The sequence below is a fragment of the Ischnura elegans genome, chromosome 8, assembly GCF_921293095.1.
Source record: "Ischnura elegans chromosome 8, ioIscEleg1.1, whole genome shotgun sequence".
Lineage (NCBI taxonomy): Eukaryota > Metazoa > Arthropoda > Insecta > Odonata > Coenagrionidae > Ischnura > Ischnura elegans.
In genome coordinates this window covers 38,994,456-39,017,440 of record NC_060253.1, presented here as the reverse complement: position 1 = coordinate 39,017,440, position 22,985 = coordinate 38,994,456, and the positions used below count along the sequence as shown (strand labels likewise).

Genomic DNA, 22,985 nt, shown 5'->3' with positions numbered 1-22,985 from the left:
GAACAAAAAGGAGGCTGTACAAGTATTAATGTGGTGTGAATTTTGGCTTGAATGTAAGAAATATAATCAAAAGATAACATTCCATTTTTATGTGAAGCTGCCATTGTGCAACAAGTGTAAAAATTTATTGCATTAATTAGCACAAATTATTCCCAGTCGGTACAAAGACTTTTTATAATAATTCGTGAATGGGTGTATGCAAAAGTTTTGCACAATTTATCACTAGAGATATAAATAAGACAGTTCACAAGAAATTCAGAGGTTAACTTTGGAGAGAAAAGGTTAAAATTAAACAAGTACAGTAGAATCCTGATTTAATGTTTGTTAGGGTAGAGAAAAGTTAAAAATATCATCTGACTAATGCTTAGAAGAAAGTGTTCCAGAAACCGAGCGATCAAAGTGCAGCTGCGAGAGAACGAGGGTTCCGCAAACGCAGCCCGAAAGCCGTCATCGGCAATTCGCCTGGTGGAATCGGTGAAACTGTCGTCGACCTCGGCCAATCAACGCGGCGAAAATCCGGAAGATAGAAAGATCCATATTTCATTGCATTATTTATCAACTTTACAATGACAAGGGGAAATATTACACCGCATCTTAAACGCTAAGGGGAAGATCTCTTTCAGTGGCGGAGCTGTTGTTTCATTGGGTTTTAGCGTTACTCACTATATGATAATGAATAAGTCAAGTTTACAACAAGAATAAAAAGTATTAGATTGCGATGGGCTCTTATTTCATATATTGCTATAACTATGCAATCCATGATTCGCAAAATTTTCACCTGCGTAGAATTGAGCATTACAAGTAAAATATTTTTGCCGAGGAGATAGCCCTCGGTTAAATGTATGCGTAATCCTAGGTTTGAAGCGTTCGCGGGTTCGCGGTTGGTAATAACAAAAATTCGAAGCACGAAAAGCGTTGCGCGAATATTTATTTTTGTACCGGCTCCGCGCAGGTGAAAACAACGGTGGTATCGAGGTTCTGAGGTCATTTTCGCCTGTTTCGAATTGCTTATTTTCGTGGTGCCGCAGTGGAAATGACGGGGAAAAAATTTGAACTGGGTGATGTACGTCTTTCCACTTGTTATATCCCGGTTTGTAGAATTCCTTATTTCAAGTTAACGGAGAAGTAATGCCATATCTTTCTTTGTGCGCCAAATAGATAAAATTGTTGCTGGGAGAGAATGTAAGGATGAAGGACAGAGATATGGTCGAATCACTGATAAATACGCTCATAGACGGAGGAAAAGATATGTTGCAGGTTTTTATTCATTTATAATCTATGATTTTATCTCAGAAGGGATCCCAATGCCTCTTTATCTCTTATGTTGTTTGTTGATGTTTTAGGTGATAACAGATTTTGATATGACGCTAACGAAGCAGCACGAAAATGGCAAAAGATGCCTTTCTAGTTTTGGTAAGTCGATAGTATTATCAGATAGCGTGCTTATGATCGTTACATTTTTAGTTTGCTCACAAGTATCAACCCAAGAGAAAAGTGAGCGAGTTCAAGTTTGAACCCGAAGTTGTCTTTGTGTCATTGATGTAGGCAGCTTTCATTGCATCTTCGAAGTGATATAAACCAATGAATTAAATAATTATGAGCCCTACTTCTTGAGTTCGCATGTAACTTAGTTGCTTCCCCGTGGTGTTGCATAAATAAGTTCAATGATTCCCTGATCACTATTTCAGTGTTCAGTTTCATTGCTTAACTGTCGGCATTCCTATAATTGCTACTTTATAAATAATTTAAGTCATAAAGCGTCAATCATATCTGTAAATCCCAATTGTCCTTATTGATGTCATCATACATTTCTTCTGAATGCGTTATTCAAGATTCCTCAACCGATTCTTCACATATACCCGTGCTGTCATTTTTAATGACGTGTGGACATGAGGTAGATGCTCTGCGAGCAACCATTACTATAAATGCTGGCAGGTAACAGATGTGTGCACATGGCAGACCATTACGAGGTGCACTTAAGATGCCTAGACATGCTTTTTTAGTACCCACCCATTCATGACATTAAATACTATCAGTTTATCATCACATTCCTATTCCTTGAACGTCATCCTCAATTTTCCCTCAATGAATTTTATCAGTCTGTTTTAACCTCCAACCAATGGTTCCTAGCAATAGTGTGGAAGTTTTTATAGAAGGTATTTCGGAGGGAAGAGACTACCATCAAGTCATCACCACATGACAGCATCATCTGAAATTTGTGATTTCATTTAAAATTTGGTGAAAAATGGGGAGCATTATCCAAACAACCTCCCCGCCTTTTCATTTGCTCCCTCTGTGGTCTCACTGTTGTATACTATTTTCTCCTCTTAAAAGTAATACCAACATATCCATTTCTACTTTTTACAAATCCCACTTATTCTTCTTTTTTTTCACTGACACAGAAAACGTTCATTCATTTTATGCTTGACTCGGCCCAGGGATAGATCCAGGATATTTTTTTGAGGGGCGTTAGGGTCTGATTGGTCTTCTCGTGTTTAAGATTTAAAACAAAATATACAAATTACTGTAGAAAGTACTCCCTTTCTTTTGATATGAAATTTATTAATATTAAGTTAAATGATTGAGGCTCTGTAATGTACAAAATAAAACGGACGTAATGATAACCGTATCAAAAACCTTGTCTATATTTTAAGCACCTGGGTGGGCACATGCCCCCCCCCCCCCTAAATCCGCCTATGACTCAGCCATTAACTGGCTCAATGCATGTGAATGCTTTAACATACTCAATGCTGAGAAAATTTATCATAACACACCGCCACGCGGAAAAAATATTTTGCAATAATACCAGATATTATGTCTTCCTTAATCGTATACAATCATACATAGTTCAAAATTATTAAAATTTGCACTATTAATAAAGAAAATATTAAATATTATAATAAAATTATAATAAATATATTATAATAAAAAGAAGGCAAAAAATCTGCTGCAAGCAAACGACTGGTATCCAGTCACAGGAGAAGACACACTGAGACGCTGGGCACAATTGCAGGGTCTAGTAGAAGACGCGGAGGCAGATGGCGGGCCGAGAAACCTAGCGGGACTGATGCCTTGTATTCAAGGCATCCGCGTCCTAGGCTAGCGCGGGATGCCTTGAATTCAAGGCATCCGCATTGAGTGTGTTAAACCATTCATGTTGAGGACTTCATTTTTCTGTAAACACTGGTATGCTTTCAAGTTTCGAACAAATTACACTTTTGGTACATGGTATTTGGAGGAGGCGAGCTAAGGACATTTGTGCTGTGAGAGAAGGCTTGGGAAGCAAGGGTGGAGGGAAACCTGGCATCGGCATTAGTCTGCTCTTAACGAAAGGTACCTTGAGGATTACGGCTAAACATCCCGTCCAACCAATGAAGTGCTGAACTAGAATAGCAAGCACAAAGCACCCGAGTGTGGATTGAGCAGTCTGAAAAATCTCTGCCACTGTCGAGATTTGAACCACTGCGTGGGAGGCCAACTCTCTAGCCACTAAGCCCCCAAAAATACACATTTTTTGCCATGTAAAAAGTATATCACTTGTAGAAAATACTCAAGAAATTCTATGTGCATTACTTTAGAAAAATGGGTTGGGTTGTTAACCACCCTTTTGGCTCATAGCCATGTAACTAGGATGGAAAAAATTTCTTGAAGTAAAAATTGAATTTATGCAGAGGTGAGGCCGTGTATGCGAGCTGTATCCCCCCCTCCAATTGAGTTGAAACTGACAATCTGTAAAATCAACATTTGCAAAGGGTGCCACTTTATACAATATCTGTCTGCTAATACCATGAGCAATATCTGTCTGCTAATAAATTTTATGTCAATGAATAAAGAAATGATATTCAATAATACATTTTCCAATTCTGTTGTCGTGATCAAAGAATTAGATAAAAAAACCCACCAATTCTCGGTATTAAAAATCTAAATTCTTTTTGGGGATTCCCGATGAGTCTTCCTAGCTGGGGCATTTTCCCCTCTCCATAGTCCATTCCTATCATCTGTTACACAATTCCATCACCCAAGTATGAAGGACAATATCGCGAATATCGCTCATTCTATTTTAATGAAAGTAAATTGTATTCAAGCTCTATTATATCTGCATTTAATGATGGTGCGGCGCACGTGTTATTCAGCCTAGCAATTGCTATTTTGCTATAAGCTATTTTGATGTTAATAATAATTTCATTAAGCATTCAGAGATGGAATTCAGTGCATTTTTCTGGTAATCGCCTGAAAGCTTTGAATTTGTGATTTTGTGGCTATTTAAGGGATAGAATGTCAAAACTTTGTAATGTTTTAGCGAAAGGCTATCAAAATAGTCAAGTTATATTTATTGTCATTACACTCATTAGTATTTTAGTGACTAATTCTAATGTAAAAGCTTGTAGTTTTCCAATTGACAATATTGCCATTTGGGCCATCATTCTCTAGACTTTGTCATTTTGGATCCATTAATGATTTGTTTATGTAAGCTGTGAGTAAGTTGTTAATGTTTTGCATTTATTTTGGAGTACAAGCATGCTGAACTTCCAGGAGCCTTGAAAGAGTAAGGGTGGGGAGTCTTGTTGGGTACTGTAAGCTTATCCAAGTTTTCCTAAAGGCCGTTTTACACGGTACACGGAATTGCGCAGGTTAGAGCTGCATTAATTTCTAAAATGGCGTGGAATTGCGTGAATGCATGAACGAAATTAGAACAGGGGCTATTTTGCTGTCTCGCATCCACGCATTCTCGCATGTGTTCTAGCAATTCATCGCTTTACACGACGCAATTTTGATTGGGCCTTCGCACGTACGTCAGACTGCGCAATTCCGTGTACCGTGTAAAACGGCCTTAAGAAAGTGAGTATGGTGTATGGATCATAAAATTTTTTGATGTGGAAAGGGCTGAGTTATCATGGGTGGGAATAATGTGTGGACGAATTTGCTTTTTATGACCAACTATAGCTTCTCAAGTCTTGCAATCGTAAAATTTCTTCGTCGTATATGCTATCCTTATTTTTTCACTTGTGCAGATACACTCAAAAGAACCTTCATCAGAATGACCTAGCATTTCGTCACTGTTCCATTATCCCTAATCAAATCAACTAATCTTATTTTCTCTGATATCTCACTCATAAAAGTAGGCTTCTCTGTGCCGTTATCAGTTTCTTTCCTGCCTGTTGTTGGTTGAAGAAGACCAGCAATAGGGTAGTTTCCTTCATTAAAGAAAACTAAAGGCATTGATTGCGATTCGTTACCCTCCATTAGTGTATTCATAATATACAAATTATTTGGTTTTAGAAATCCTACTTTAGTTGAATTTTAATCAGGAGTTTTACATCGTCTGAGATTACCAATGCATGCATGAGGCACAGAGTTCAGGGAAACAACTCTTAATAATCAAGTATTAAAATTTCCTAAGGTCGCAAAGTTTCCTTTGTTTGAAAGGATATTAATAATCCTTATTTAAGCCAAGTTTTACCTGCTTGCTGGGTACTCTGCTACCTGCTAGCAGCCTGCATCGCAGCGGCGCACATATCCTTGCCTCAAGGTCACCTCACACGGCGACAGCAGGAACCAGAATGACATCACCTAGGGTATACCCAGCATTCATACTTAGCTGTCGCACTTTCACGTGCTTGAAAACTTTTACTTTTCATTTAATTGTGAAAAATGGATATCGTCCTTTAAAAATCTAAAAGCGTGAAGTACATACTTCAGGAGTAATAATCTTTCGATTTAGGCAATGAAAAATAATAGGAAACCACCCTATTATGAATGAATTTTCCTTACTTCCAGACGAATTCCCTTCCAGCTTCTTTGAGTCACTAACCTTCATGACTTCCTGTGTTTTCATAAGTTTGAAAATTGAGTTAGATTTCTCATTTTTATCCACATATTTCAGTTTTCAGAATATTTCCTAACTTTTCCTTGTCTGTACAGAGCACTTGTATTTATGACTTCAAGGGCAATTTTATTGCTTCTCTGAAGGAGCTAGGGCATTGAATTGTGGTCTGACATGTTTTTGGAGACCTATGAATTAATTATAAAAAAATTATGAATATTTATGATAAAACATTAAATCAGTTATATTTATTTTGGAAGAGTGGTTTCCCATCGAGTAGAGTAATTGGCTCCTGACAGTACTGTCTGTGGTTCAGATCTAAGACTTTGGTCATCCCCAAACAAAAATTCTCATATAACTAATAACTTCAGGCTTTACTTTGTGAAACCTCTCCATATTGGAAGTAAGGAAATAAAACTTTGTAAGGTTCACTGTTATTTAATTATGGGCACGACCCGGGTTTCGTAACTTGGTTACATCGTCAGGTGACTGATCTTGCTGATGTAAATGTATGATGCATGCAAGATCAGTCACCTGACGATGTAACCAAGTTACGAAACCCGGGTCGTGCCCATAATTAAATAACAGTGAACCTTACAAAGTTTTATTTCCTTACTTCCAAAAATTTTCATGATAAGCCCAGGCAAGGTAGCTGCCCCCCACACCCTAAAGAAACCATCAGTTTGGGTTGAGCTCTGCCCTCACCACCCCAACCAACTTTTAGGTTGAATTACTGAGTGAGCGATGAGCAATATATGTATTTGATTTTAGAGATAGCATGCTGTCTGAGGGGGCACTTTGGTAATGGTAAGAGGTTCCCTGGCTCATGTCCCTAATGATGCTTTCCGACACCCCAAAAATAAAATGCTCAAATTGCAAGATGACATTCCCTGCCAGAATGTGGGAATTTCATATGCCTGTGGCTTGGTGTGGTTTGAGCTGTACCCTGACCTCACAAAAACCAACTTTTAAGGCGAATCACTAGTAGTCCTCTGGAAATATAGTTCTGCCCGTAAAATTTTGGGTTAGTTGCATTTCTTCCTCTCTAATTGGTTTTAGAGGAAATTATTATGCTCGTTGCTAATGTTTAAAATACTGCAGAAGATCATTTTGATGGCAACAGTTGTACTGGCGAATTTTCATGGAAATCTTACAGACGCTTGAAATATTTGCACTAGTAAATAAGAAATTTACCACCTTGTGTTATGTGCCATATATCAGCAGTTTGGCAAGCTCTAATGCAAAAAAATTCATTATTGGATGATTGATAATTATTTTGGAATTCACTTTGAAGGTGTTATTGCTCAAATTAAGAAGATAAAACTTCATCTTTTACTTAATATCATTGGTGCACTCTTTGCCCCAATTCATCTTTCATATTATGTCATGTATTTTTGCTGTGGACCACAATGATTTGTCCAGCTCAGCTCTGATTAAAGCAGTAAATTAAGTAACATCAAAATAACCACCTTAAAAGCCACTATCACAGGCAAATTTGAAAAATTCCCCTCCAAAAAATTGTCCTAATTCGAATGTGTTACCTTGAAAATGTGCATATTTTTTAACGTCTTTTAAACATTGAAAATCACAATGTCAGTTATTAATTCTTTAGCTTCTTATAGATTGTTTTTACCATGCACTGTGAAGGCATCACAAAATGGGGAATGTCAGTGACTGAGTCTTACTAGACTATTTATGATGTGATGAAAAATGTTATTTGTGCAAAAAATTTGTTTGTTGCACAGAATTGGTCATTGTAAATAGGTTTGATGAGTAAAGAGGGGAAAATGCATTTAGTCAATCAGAGAAAAATTGGGGCCTTAAATTTTTTTTTGCTTTGTGTTGGTGTCTGCTATAAAAATATTTAAAATTCAAAAAAGAATTATCAAAATAATTGCTCAAACTGGCCCGCGAACACCCTGTCGGCCACTGTTTAGCAACTTTAAAATCTTGGCCTTACCCGGTGTATATATTATGTATGCCACTCTCTATATCAAAGGTCACCCAATAGATTTTACTCCCAACTCTGATATCCACTGCTACTCCACTAGAAGATGTCATGATGTTCGTGTTCCCTATGTAAGGACTAAAAAATCGGCAATGGGGCCATCTAACATGGGTCTCCACCTGTTTAACAAACTTCGTGAGCTTTAACAAACAGAGTCGATAATAAAATTCAAAAGTAGCCTTAAAATGTTTCTTTTAGATAAAATGTATTACTCAGTGAATGAGTTCTTCGGTGACTCCTTTTAACATAAATTTCTCTTTTTGTACGCTCATAATTTAATCAATGGCTTTTACTTTTTTTTTAATTGAATGTATCTTTGTTGGGGTATTCTTATTGTTTTTTTCCTGTTTTTGATGTGCCTTATACCATTGTACATACTGCTTTCATTTTGTATTTTTGATCGCTAGGCAAATAAATATTATCTTATCTTGTCTTGATCTCCAGAGGTTTGTTATATAGAGGTTTAAACATGCGTGAAATTTCCTCTTGTTTCAGGTATCTTTGAAGTTAGCCGGCATTTACCAATGAACTACAAGGAAAAAGCCTTGGAATTATTTCATAAGTACTATCCTATTGAAGTGTGCCACAAGATGAGTGTGGAAGAGAAGACTCCTCATATGATCCAGTGGTACAAAGAGGCAGAAAGTTTGCTGATTGGGTGTCATTTGACTCCCGAGGACATTGTTGATGCCGTACAAGAGACGCACACCATCCTGAGGTACTGTCAGGCCCACCTAGAGGGCGGGTCCGGGATGGTAAAATCTCAGGGGCCAGTTTTTATTTCTTTTTCCTTCTTAAGACTGGATTAAGAAAAATAAATAAATCTAAAAAAAAATATATCTAAAAATTTAATCAAGCACTTGTTGAAAAATTAGCTGAATTGAGTTTTTTTCCCTTGACCTCAATTTAAAATATTAATTAAAAAAAAATTAATCAATTTTCTTGACCTCAATTTTTAAAAAAAGGCCAAATACACTGAAACGTTGGCCAAAAATGTTGAATTTAATCCTTTAAGACCCACACTTCAAGATGCTAATCAACAAATAATTAACATAATCCTCAGGTGGATCTGCCAATTCACTGCCACGATTGGGCACACCAGATAAATTGAGTTTGTTTTGATGTAAATGATCAATTTAATTTACAATAGGGTAGTTTCCTTCATCAAAGAAAACGAAAGGAATTGATTGCGATTCGTTACCCACCATTACTGTATTCATAATATACAAATTATTTCGTTTTAGAAATACCGGTTTAGACGAATGGCAATGGTCCATTTTTATCCTCATTTGAAAAGGGCCAGATTGGCACCCATGCGATGCCATTCCACGTGACGTCACAGGGACCTAGTTTCTATACGAGAAGATAGGAGTTACACATCGTCTGAGGTTACCAATGCATGCATGAGGCGCAGAGCTCAGGGAAACATGTCTTAATAATCACTTATTAAAACTGCCTAAGGTCGGAAAGTTTTCTTCATTTGATAAGGTATTAATAATCCTTATTTAAGCCAAGCGCTACCAGCCAGCAGGGTACTCAGCTACCCGCTAGCAGCCTGCGTTGCATCAGCGCTCAACTCGCCTCAAGGTCACCTCACAGGGCGGCAGCGGGAACCAGAGATTTGTCACACGGAGAGATTTCCCGGCATTCATACTTACGCGTCGCGTTTTCGCGCGCTTGAAAAATTTCACTTTTCATTTAATCGCGAAAAATAGATATCGTCATGTAAAAATCTAAAAGCGTGAAATACGTACTCCAGGAGTAATAATCTTTCGATTTAAGCAATAAAAAAATAATAGGAAACCACCCTATTGAATGAACACTACCATAGCCTTAATATTTTTCTGGCTGACTCAGAATACAATAGAATGTATTAGAATGCTTGTAATATATGTATTTGTATCTATTTTGTATAAATAATGTTAAAGATATTTTGTGTTTCTTTGTAGTTTTTTCGTGACCATGCTCTGTATAAAATTTTATTGATCAGCATAAAATTAAATGTTATAATTATTTGATTTTTCACTACTGAGCACTCAGGCTGGGAAGCATTCATTCTCCTCTGAATGTGAAATGGCAAAGGATTTAGGTTCATATATTGTTATTTCATTGTTCACTATAAAATCTTTGTACTATGGAACAAGTTTTGATTATTGCAGTGTTTTTATTTTTCATAATAATGTGATAAATTAGTTGTTTCAGATGACTTAATGGAATCTACTAAACGTGACGAAAAAAAAAGAAAACTTAATTATTCCACTTAAATATTTAATGTACGACCTAGGTTTCAAAGTGGCAGTAGTCATAAACAAAATGATTTCAAAAATTTCAAAAACACATCGATCTGAGGAGAGGGTTAATGGGTGGAATTCCCAGGGGCGGAGCTTGGCCAAAGAGATGGGGAATGGGTGTAAGGGCCGTTGCACATTAGGCTACCATGTTGGCGCCACCATGAAAATCATTGAGTTGTATGTACAACAGCACACTGGGCTACTTTGGTGTATAACAACAACAACCTAATATGAAGCACTGCACACTAGCAATACTCTGTGGAGACACCATTAGTTTTGTATGTTTTTTTACACCAGTGGAACTAGTGATCATGGCGAGGCTTGACGTGGAACGTTTTATCTTAGAAGGGAAAACCAGGCCAGCGTTGCGGGACATGAGTAGTGAATAGGGTGGTTTCCTATTATTTTTTTATTGCCTAAATCGAAAGATTATTACTCCTGGAGTACGTATTTCACGCTTTTAGATTTTTAAATGACGATATCTATTTTTTGCGATTAAATGAAAAGTGAAAATTTTCAAGCCCGCGAAAACGCAACGCGCAAGTATGAATGCCGGGAAATCTCTCCGTGCGACGTATTTCTGGTTCCCGCTGCTGCCCTGTGAAGTGACCTTGAGGAGAAGCTGAGCGCTGATACGATGCAGGCTGCTAGCGGGTAGCTGAGTACCCTGCTGACTGGTAGCGCTAGGCTTAAATAAGGATTATTAATACCTTATCAAACGAAGAAAACTTTCCGACCTTAGCCAGTTTTAATAAGTGATGATTATGACATGTTTCCCTGAGCTCTACGCCTCATGCATGCATTGGTAACCTTAGACGATGTATAACTCCTATCTTCTCATATAGAAACTAGGTCCCTGTGTAGTCACGTAGAGTGGCATCGCATGGGTGCCAATCTGGCCCTTTTCAAATGAGGATAATAACGGAACATTGCCATTCGTCTAAACCGGTATTTCTAAAACAAAATAATTTGTATAATATGAATACACTTATGGTGGGTAACGAATCGCAATCAATGCCTTTTGTTTTCTTTGATGAAGGAAACTACCCTATTGTACTCGGACAGAGATGCAGAATGACAGAGATGACAGAAGTGTAACAAAGGGTGTATTCAGTATTTTCTCCTGTTTTTTTCCCTTTTATTCCGGAAGTAAACAAACATGAAATCAAACCCACAAGCTTCTTCCACATCCATCACGATCAATAAAAAACAATGAACTGAGCAAGTGTGGTGGCTGATGAAGTGGCTCACCACTCAAGGTTACTCGCCAAACGCAGTTCCAAAGTGGCGCTTCCATGGTGGCCTAGGGTCCTAAGAGCATGGATAAGGATTTCCGTACTTACACTGTCTCAAAAAAAAGGTGGGGAGGTAGGGGCATGTGAGTTCGGTGAAAGGGAAGAGGGGAATACCAGTGTGTCCATGAAAACAGTCATCTGGGGTAGGAGGGGAGGCAAGGTCAGAAATGGGTTTGTTTTCTTGTAGGTGTGTAAGAAAGGAAGGTCTATAAGGGGGGAGTGGGAAGGATACAAAATATCGTCAACAATTATTATATATATCGTCAATCGTTATTCCTTATTTTTGACACTTCTTAAAATTTCAATACACTTTATGTCATCAAGTCTTGGTCCCTTTTTCTCTGATTGTAGGATATCTAATTTAAAATCACTAATATGGTTCTCACGTAGCATGTGTTTGGCAAAGAGAGATGCTGGGTCCTTATTTTTGAACCACCATTGATATTCTTTAATTCTCTTAAGATAAGTTTAACCAATGACAATTATCATTGTTAATATAGAATGAGCTCTACAAGCCTCCACAAAACATATATGAGAACTAAAAACTTGGGTTATGCCCCTTGGCACATGGACCTATTGTTATCTGAAGTTAAGAGAGTCAAGACTATGCCCCTTCAAGCAAGCAAGCTTTGTGAATTTATTTTGAAAATTTTATTTTATTCTGTGGATGAATTTCTGAATTTATAACATTTTTTTATTTCTACTGTTTTTGTACCTCACTCGAAGTGTCTTATATCTCTAACAACTAATCACTGGACTAATAAATGATAAATCACATTATTGGATCAGATGCATGGGAGGTTATCAATGCATTTTTTGTTGCCTTTACAGGGATGGTACCAATGATATGATGGTCACATTAGAAAAGGCTGGAATCCCAGTGCTAGTCCTGTCTGCTGGCATCGGGGATGTTGTTCATGCTGTCTTGAAAAAACACCAAGTACTCCTTCCAAATGTATCCATAGTTTCAAACTTTCTCATTTTTTCTCACAAAGACTCTTCTGTGGTTTTGGATGGCTTCAAAGGTGAATTCATACATGTGTTCAACAAGCACACAGCTGGAAGTGGCCCAAATAAGAGCGGACAGTAAGTTAAATTATGCATAAAATCTTGTGGTTTGGGATAAGTGACTGAAGGCTTTCCTGGCGAGTAAGTCAGATGGAACAGTCTCGGCCTTACAACTGAGTTGAAGTTGGCTCCATGTCAATGTATCAATAGGTGAAGGGTGGTTTATATAAAAAATAGTGAAATATTAGTTTTAGCACTTCACAAAAAAAGTATCTGATGTAAGTTTTTACAGCGTTCAGGTTCACAGTAGGGTAGTAGGCAGTGGCGGCTGGTGGTAATTTATCTAGGGTGTGCATTAGAGCAGATATAGGATGATTTAATTATATTATGTTAATCCTAATCCATGAGTGTCATATTTCGTCGTAATAGAATACATAGCAAGCAAAACATATCACTGGTACACTCTACCCTTAAAATTGCATGAACAGAAATAATATTAGCATGTATGAAAATGATTATTCTCCACACACCTTTACAAGTGACGGTAGTTGAAATTCATTCTCTTTTCCTTACATCCTATGAGGAAGTAGTGTAGAAAACGGCTATACAGATGGCTCTGTAGACGGACTAGGATCCTGGGCGCAGGTAGTGTAGGTGGCGGCTACACCACTACACTACCTGCTAGTCAGTCACCAAAAACATGCGCGTGCGCATTCGCATGGTTTTGAGTCTGCTCCCATCGCCCCTTTGAACAGCACATACCCCCCCGCTTACCTCGTCCCGCCAGAGCTCCCTCAAGCGATCGCACAGACCGAAAATGCGCCCGGCATGATGCCACGGGATCGCACACTTGTAGAGCGGTGAATTCGAAAAGGAGATAGCTGTAGCGTTCAGAGGCTCATGTTTCTTGCATATGCAGACAGTACTTTTATCCTTCGCGTTGCAAAGGAATAGTTTTCTTTTATAATTTATTCATCTTTGGGTGTGCACTTGCTAACATGCGTATACGCACGCGCCGCCACTGGTAGTAGGATATTACAAGTATGTACTTGCTAAACATCGTATTCAAACCAGGTTTAGATGTTGAAATGAAATGGCTAGTTTACCAGGCCAGGGAAAGACTCCCTTCCTCCTGAGATTCACAAGTGTGTGTACATACAAGGTGCAATGCAGCTTTGGGAAATCATATATGTATAGAGGGAAAAAAAGAGGACCATACAATGCAGAATGAAAGAACATGCTCAAGCACTGAGGAATAGACAAGAAGAGAAATAAGCTACTGCTCATCATGTCTAGTCAGAACCAGGTCATGTTCTATAACTTAGATAAACTGAAAAATTCTGGCCAAAGAAAATGATATTTCCCAAGATTAATCAGAGAAGCAGTGGAAATAACCAAAAGGTCATACAAAATGAATTGGGAAGACTGCTACACCCTTTGCAGCGCTTGGAAACCAGTGTTGTATGTTGTTTCTGGACCCCAGTAAGACCTCCCCCTTCCCGTGCTTAGAGGATGGGGGACCAGTTAGCAACAAGCTTGCACACGCTCTCAATGTGACGTTGCTGTATAAATGTTGGACACTGCTGTATACTTCAGCGTGGCCTGAGAACGCTTACAGCACAGTAGGTGAAACATGGCCATCAAAATGACAATGTGGACAGAACCTGGAAATCTACCCTACTGCAAACAAAAGTAGTAGTATCATGGTTCTAGTATACATACTCGAAAGAAATAAATGTGTACTGGACGCCATGTATTATTGTTCAGAATTATTATAAAAGCAGACTAGTGATCTCTATGTATTGATATGCACCAAGGAAGATGTTCACTATGAAAAATATTTGGCTTAACCGGGTTTCGAACCTGGATCTTCCGATTGCAGGTCAGGCGTGTAGCCAGTTATACCATCAAGCCATCTTCTTGGAGCAAACTTCAGGATGGGTTTTACCGAACAAGGTGTTGAACTGAGTTGAGTTGTACCTTCCCTGCCTCAATGTCTTTTCGGGAGCATATTTCTCAATTCCATCATTAAATCCATGTTATTTTTCATTTCAAGACATCATCTGCCATGATTAACGGTTTGAGGTAGAAAATCACAGAAGAAAAGTGCTTGAAGTTAATGACTACGACCCTGAACATTCGAAGAACTTTAACTCTTTTCAAAATCAGCCAAGTAGTCTTTGATTCCAACATGTAAATGTAAGATGGTATCATATTGATATATAACATTTGTTTGCAACATACTCCTCAGTTTCCTTCCCCCGAATAAGGTTATAAATTTTTTCTTCATTTTCCACTAGATTATCTATGAAATACCAATGACATATTTTTCCCTATTTCTGGAGTAAATTATCGACTTACAGAAGACTTTTTTTACTGCAAAGTTTTGTGGCTTTAAATGAACATGTTAACTATTTCAGAATAGTTTAAAATATACCGGGACTAGCCGCGGTGATAACTTTTACGGGAGTCACCCGCAATGCACAATCGTGCGAAAGATCCACAGAGAAAAAATCATTCGCCTTGACCGGGATTTGAACCCGGATCCCCCGATTTCCGGTCGAGTGCTTTAGCCAGTTAAGCTACTGAGGCGTCATTCTTCTCTGTGGATATTTTCGGACACTACCAGACAAGATGTTGCTGGACTGCTGAGCATATGATGCCACAAGCAGTCCAAATCGTGCGCACAGCGCCACAGCCGGAGAGCAGGCCCGGACATAGAACACAAAGAGGTGTTCGCTCTAGACTAGTTCAAAGTATACCGGGACTAGCCACGGTGATAACTTTTACGGGAGTCACCCGCAATGCACAATCGTGCGAAAGATCCACAGAGAAAAAATCATTCGCCTTGACCGGGAGAAGAATATTAGATTATATTTAAGAATAGCTTTATTCCTTTATGCTCTCATGTTACTCAATTTGTGTTGGCTCAATCCTGGTTCCTTTTTCTATGGTATGTTGTGTAGTGACGTGATTCATGGAGGCATATAATTTTAACTACCTAAGACGTTGAATGCAGGGAAAAGGAATGGATTATATTTTTAATGTGAATAATCTTTTTATCTAATTCTTACCCACTAGCTCAAGAAGCCATGTGATACTCCTTGGAGATAATGTTGGAGATTCAGGAATGGCAGAAGTTGTTGAACCTCCTCCGAAGGCAGTTCTGAAGATAGGATTTCTTTATGAAAAGGTGATGTATTTTCGAAAATCATATTTTATGTAATAGTAAGTACCCTGAGATTCCTTGTTTTGATCCTTTTTTTCTCCAAGTAACTTGAAGCCATTGATGGAGTTAGGCAGAGTAAAGTTGTATTTCAGATTTATCGCTGAAACAAATGGTCACACTCTTACTAAGGCATGCTTCACAAAACATGATTCTGTTTTCTTTTTACATTGGATCAAACACTTTAAAAATACCCTCTGCCTTGCAGTACTTATTGACCTTTTTCTGAAAAAATTGCCCATTTTATTTGTGTTAAAAATCAAGTTGACAAGCTTTGCATTCTCAGTTTTTATTCTTATACATAGCTTTTTTGAAATAATGGAGCTAGATCAATTCCTGTTAACAGAAAACATATTGTTTTTGCTGATAAAATTTTAAAGATGTTTACAGCGCAAATCTTTCCAAACTTAGAAACTAGTGGCTAAATTGAAAATTAAGTGCTACTTAAACAGCTATGCCATCTGTTCACAGCTCTTAAATTGATTGCTAATAAAGTCATAAAAATCTTGGCAGTTCATCTGATCTGTTACAAAAACCATGGATATAAATGCACTCTGAAATCAATCGATTCTGCTTTAACTTTGTGAAAATCCATGTGTTGAAATGAAAAATAAACAACCTTGCTAACGTTTCAGTGGAAATTTTTATTGTCAGGATGCATTTCAACCCTGAGGTGTCATTTTCAAGTACTCTTATCATGGCATTTCTCGATAAGGTACCTAGGTATGTACGTGTGTACAGTAGATTCCGTTTAATGCGTCCACCGGTTACTTGGGGCAGATCTTGAAGAACAGAACCCAATAGAGGAATATCCTAGAGTATTCTCCTCTTAATTGGGACAGCATGCTGCTTTATTGGGTCATGAGTCGGCGACATAGACTCTGTACTCGCGACCAAATTAATTTTTTTTTTTCAGAATACATACTATTTTTTTATATTTTCCTCCTTTGATAAACTCTTATTTTTCACAAGTGTTCCTATTCTTGCCCTATTTTGAAAGCTCTCGTTGCTATACTATCCGCAAGAGGATAGGACTTTTCTTTAATAGGACTTAGTAAAAGACATTCATTCAGCGTCGCCCGAGGCTGTGAAAAATATTTTTAACTAAATTGTTATAGTTCTTAAAATTGATAATAAATTAACTAAACTTGCTGATTTATTAATCAAATTAATAGTTGAATCAACTTATGTAGCATTATAAACATTCTTTAGTCTTCTTACTATCATTTCAACGTTTGTTTATGCCCCTATATAGGATAGTTCGCCTAATTGGGGCAAAGTTCCCAGCAAGGAAAAACTGATTTCCATCAGATTTGACACTGATTTCCAACAGGTTTGACGCACTGATTTCCTTCTCCTTTGAATCTGTTTTGAAAATTGAAACAGCTGGAAATCAGTAGGAAGACAGTGGGAAATCAGTTGTGAAGGTCCAACATGGCGGCTGTTTTCCTACTCATTTCCATGAATGTGGTTTGACTCTGGTTTCCACTGTTCAACAGATTTGAATCCGGTTTCCCCGTTTAAGCTATTTCGAATCTGTTTTCCACCTTCATACCTATCTGAATCTTGTTTGCGACTCGATTCTCACCTCCTATGACCTGCTGATGCATAAGTTAACTTCGGATACATGAGTTAACTGCTGATACCCGAGGCGGAAATAATTATTTCCGCCAATTCCAAGTTTCGCAGAGCTGCACTCAACCAACGTTTCTAACTTCACCTGCTACATCTCTATCATCAATCTGGATGTAGACTCAGCTGAAAAAAGTTTACAAAATACAGCCTAACAAAATGAACTTCATGTAAGTCTCCCACCACAACAAAATAACACAGGCTCTATTAACGTATTTATTAAGAATGCACAAACCCTTTTGGAAGTACATATTCAATTGAAAATACAGTCATCTAAATTGGTAAAATTCTGAGGCAGAATACACTTAAAATCTCAATTTCATGCGTTAGAAATAATTTAGGGAAACAGAATTTACAGATGAAATCTCATTAGAAGGAGAGTTAGACAAACTATAGTTGTGCTTTTTGTAATTGTTTATCAGTTCTTGAAAAGTCATCGAAAGGCAAAAGTTTTGCCAAGAGTAACAGAACAGTCACTGCACCAGAACAACAACAACTTACATCAGATTCCACAATCTTGAATTATCGAAGAGCACAAATTTTTCCGTGATTAACAGAAAAATCACAACACTAGAAAATATTTCAGATGCCTTTATGAAAGAAAGACTTCTTTACGTGACTTATGAAAACAATTCTGGTTCAGAATTAAGCCAACGATATCTGTATGTTACACTAAAGAAACTTGCCATTAATGTTTAAATACATGAGCACGGTCGTTTCACTTAGCACAAACAAACCAGCAAGATACACAATACTCTGAAAATCCTGGTAGGTTCTCTTCGGCGACGTAACGCAAGTACATATTATACATATTGCATACAAAAATATTAGTAATCGCTCAAAATCTGTTGACACAAGATAAATTATTCAATGAAAACACAAAAGATCGAAATCACATCAGGCTTCCACTGTCGCTTGAAGACTGAAGAGACGCACGAATGGCTTAATTCAACGCTGCGGGAATTTAGCATTGGTTAAATAATACTGATGATTATTTTTTCTCCACGCCCTATTACTTTAGCATAAAACAGAACCACAAGCACGTAAACGACGTAAACAGAACGGAATCGGCGTATCGGCGTTGCTGCTTTGGTTTGCTATCTTTTGTAGTTAGGTGGCAGCACTATGCCCGCTATATTTTTTTAAAAGGCGAAGTCGCAAAGTGAGGTTTAAACGTGCTTAAGCCGTATTAGCCACTTAAATTGCATGCCCGGTGAGCTCCAGCAGGTGAAATGATGCACAATACAAAATGTGGATGATATACAGTAATTTTTTTTCATCACCCGTGAATTTTTGCAAGACTGGTGGCAATTGCAGAATCTCATGAGTATTTTGCAGCAGACGTCATTATTTTATTTCTGACCATGATTTTGAACTAATTATACTCATTGACGCCTCAGAAGAAGTAATTTTCCAATCAACGCAGTCGTAAAGCCTGTGTGAGATAGGTTTTTATAAGACACTCATTTCAAGAGAATTTCAAATTCATTCTACAATTCAACTCTGTTGGAAAGCACTTGAGGAAAACACTTTCAAGCCAATAAATAAGGAAAAGAGTTTCAAATGACATTCAAGTCAGTGTCAATACAGTCCATGTGGAAGACGGCTGGAAACCAGTTACAATGGAAATGAGATTCAAATCACTTCCTTCCATTTCCTGTCCGCTGGAAACCAGTGGAAATCAGTGTCAAGACAGAGTCAAATCAGATTTTAAGGATTCAGATCAGATTCAAATGAGGTTCAAAACTGTTGGAAATCAGTTTTTCTTTCCTGGGTTCTCAAGTCCCGGTATGTCCCAATTAACCGGAATCTACTGTACTATCAAGCATCATTTCTTAAGTATGATAATAAAATTTTGGAGATAGAAACTTAAAACATTCCCTGCTATGTACCACCATATGGTGTCTTACATGACTTCAAATATAATTTAGTGAGACAATGGATGGTGGCTTATAATATTGCTTGATAAGACTTAACACATGTTACTCTCTTGGGACCTTCAGGGAACATTTTTGAAGGGAAGATACTTTTTAATTACTTGCATGGTTTCTTCAATAATGCAATGCCGTGTTTATTTTGAATATTCTAATTCTTTTACGGAAAACGAACTCTTTTCAGTGTGAAGAAAGGCTACCCAGTTTTCTGGAACACTTTGATATTGTCCTTATCGACGATCAAACTATGAATGTTATGAATGACCTCCTTCGCTTAATTATTTAGAAGTGATTGGGGGGCTTAGGCCTACTCAGGTTTTATATGTATCATATAAATTTCTTTGGCCTTTCCAGTATCATTGATATTAATCAGTCTACAGTTTCCAATCATGGCAAGGCAGTTTTTTTTAGAGTGGTTGCTTAAATAATTGAGCTTGTAAAAGTTAGTACATCAGATCACTTTTATACTGATTGTTATTTTTTTAAGTCCTGGATGACTGTGGTTTTATCAATGTCTTCAGTGAAGATAAGATATTTTCTTGTTTTAGTATTTACTTCATGAAATGATGTCGATAATCTTAATTATTTAGAAAGCTTTTACTACAAACCCGAACCTTTGATTTTATTATGCCTATCCATGCAAGTACATGGTGCAGTGTATTGTGTTCAACTGCAGCTAAAATATTGTAATGCAAGTGTGAGCTTGCATGCCTCAGGGTTTTTGTGATTTTCACTCTGTGATATTCATTCAGAGATGAATATTAATGAGAAATCGATTGCATCACACTTTTTGAAGGTATTAACTGTTTACTATTTGTTTCAATAAAGATATGAATAAAACAGAAATTTGGGATATTTCATTAACTGGGATGTGTACAACTCTTAGAAGAACCCAGAAGACCAATAAATTTTGGGCAATTTCATTTTGGCTGGAATTATCAAGGAAATCTCTGGGAAATTTGGAATTGGGTGAGGGTTTTTCTGTGGTATTAACACATTAAGCAATGTGCCATTTTCAGCTAATAAGAAATCTTAGCTAAGTGCCATTCTTAAATTTCATTCGTACTTTGTAGGTATATTGTCCGCAATAGAAAACTGAACTATGTGAAATCTCAAGACGCCTTAGAGCCGAGAAAATAATGGTAGGTAACCTGCGCAGCACTACTTACATGCATAACCATTTACATAAAGCCAGCAGCCAGCCATAACCAAGGCAACTCCAAGACCTTTACACCTGTGTTAAAATGTGTTGTGCAGATTGCCTGCCATTAATTTTCATGTAGCAATAACACTGCTTTAAGGCCTCTGGAGAATTTGCATGGTTTAGTTATCTATTGTGTACAATGTATTTACAAGGTATGAATGAAATCTCTGGATAGCACGTCATGGAAGTTCTCTGTTAGTTCCTATGTCAAATTGCTCTTTACTTTAAAACACTTTCCCGGCGAACAACGTTTAAAAACTTTTCTCGGGATACCGCGCGGGTAAGATTATATGAAAGCGCCGATGTTAGTCATTCTGAGTATTCTGGGAAATTTGGAATTGGCAGAGGGTTTTTCTGTGGTATTAACACTTTAAATACAGAAGCAATGTGCCATTTTCAGCTAATAAGAAATTATATTTCACGGTTATTCTGAGTAGCCATGAGAATGGGTAGCGAGTCGGTATCCGAAACGTTGGCGCTCTCATATAATCTTACCCTCGCGGTATCCCGAGAAAAGTTTTTACATGCTCTTTAAACATTTTGCTACTAATGACAAAAATATGCTGTAGGATGTTTCTTGACCCGAGAGACGAAAGCAGCAAATTTTCGTTGGAGATTTTTCTACGCTGGAGAAAGAATGCTGAAAATATGCATTTCCTTACTTTCCCCCTTTTATGACGGTCTTGGATTGGGTTCGCGAAGTCTTAGTTTCGGAACCCAACAAAGCCGGACATAGGCTGTACCCTCGAAATCCGGGAGCAGGTACCCAGACCCCTCGTCTTATATTAGTCCTCTTTGTGATAAGGGTCATTGAATTGTTCATAAAGTCAGTTTTCGAAATGAATATTTGTTCCTTTTATTAAAAATATAAACTAAGAATTGAATTCTTTGTCTTTTAATCAGGGTTTACAATTTAATTTTGAAATTAAAATCTACGATAAATATTAACTTATACCTTGATTTCAGTATAAACATCAACATGGAAATTGTTGCCTCATTACATGTGTTTATATTGATGGCAGAGCTTCGTTCAAAATCTGATGATTCTTAGAGTAAAACGAGGAATTCAATTCAAAGTTTGCAATTTACGTGCGAGCAACAATTATCGATACAGCTAATTCATACAAACAAAGCATAATTGACCGCAAGCTAATGCCGCTGGTAGGGTTATAAACTAGTGCTGTGGGGAGTCTCGTCTCGGCAGTCGAGACGAGAATTTCATTTCTCGGCATTGTCGGGATGAGACTCTCGGTGCGGCGAGAGTCGAGAAGTCTTCCCCCTTTGAGATTTCTCAACACTGGTCGAGACTCCTGGGCAAGGCGAGAATTTCCGATAAATACCACAATCAGTCGATGATAGAGTTTACTAAGGTATCCCTTACGACTTTTATGGACTTATTCAAATTATAAAAATATTTTATTTAATGATTTACCTCTGCATCCAATTTTTTAAAGAGTGTGCACGATGCTGACAGAGTTCCCAATGAGGGATTTGGAAATACATACATAATTTCCTTTTCCTGACCTCAATATTTAATATAAAATTTGAAACTTTTGAGTGTAGGTCTTTAAATTGAAATGTAAATTTTGCTAACGTTTCTGTTTATTTAAAAACCATTATCAGGGCTAGGCATGAAATTGAGCATATAATTTTGATACATAGGCATATTAAAGGGTTACATCAATGTTTCTCATTACATTAATATAATAAAAAAGAAACATATACTTGTAAATTAACAAGAAAGAAGAGATCGTAGCCTAATTCTATAGAATTTTATATATCTTTTTGCAATGTTTATTTATGGTAACTAAGGTTAATGATTGCCTGTCAATTTTGGTTCGTTAAATTATAAAATTGCTTAAGTTGTCAATGTCGATCTTATATAACAACCATTTTTAGTTTTGAAAATATATAAGATGCCTTAAAATAATCTTTTTGTTAAATTATTTTCAATGTCTAAAATAGAAATAGTTTTATTTTTTCGAGGAGCCGGGAGTCTCGACGGGTGTCGAGAAATCTTGAAGGGGCGAGATATCTCGTTCCAGGTGAGACTCTTGCCGCGCTGGGAGTCTCGTCCCGACAATGCTGAGAAATGAAATTCTCATCTCGACTGCCCGCCTCACCCACAGAGATAAAATGAACAGAGTATAGGATGATATTGGAGGACTGGAATGGAAAATGTATGATTACATATATGAACCAAATTAGAACAGGTTCTATTTTCTGCTTATGCAAGTTGGATGCTCACAAGTTGGATGGTGTATGAATATTTTTGCATTCATGCATCTAGACATTAACTCGTACGGGTAAAAGTACCATGTAACCAGGCCTTAGATCTCTATAATTTTGAGTGCGAGGGATAAATACATACTAACTGGATAACACCTAGTTGTAGCAAAAACCTACATCAGCTGAGAAATATGACGGAGCCACTAATGTTGCTAGTAAGAAAGTAAATGATTATTTTGTACAATATTCTTTCATTAAACGTATTAGTGGTTCATACCATTTTATACCTAAACTTCAAAATTTGTTGAAATAAAAGTAAAATTTTGACAGTGTC

General features: G+C 37.3%; 1 protein-coding gene across 1 annotated transcript; it reads left to right on the top strand.

Annotated features, from left to right (window-relative positions):
* The first annotated feature begins 932 nt into the window (after nucleotides 1-932).
* On the top strand, nucleotides 933-20,058 carry LOC124163927 (7-methylguanosine phosphate-specific 5'-nucleotidase). The gene is made up of 7 exons (XM_046541042.1): nucleotides 933-1,063; nucleotides 1,159-1,257; nucleotides 1,344-1,413; nucleotides 8,328-8,550; nucleotides 12,250-12,504; nucleotides 15,508-15,619; nucleotides 19,403-20,058. The coding sequence occupies exons 1-7, from the start codon at nucleotides 1,034-1,036 to the stop codon at nucleotides 19,502-19,504; spliced, it is 891 nt and encodes a 296-aa protein (XP_046396998.1). The 5' UTR covers nucleotides 933-1,033; the 3' UTR covers nucleotides 19,505-20,058.
* Nucleotides 20,059-22,985: the final 2,927 nt, after the last annotated feature.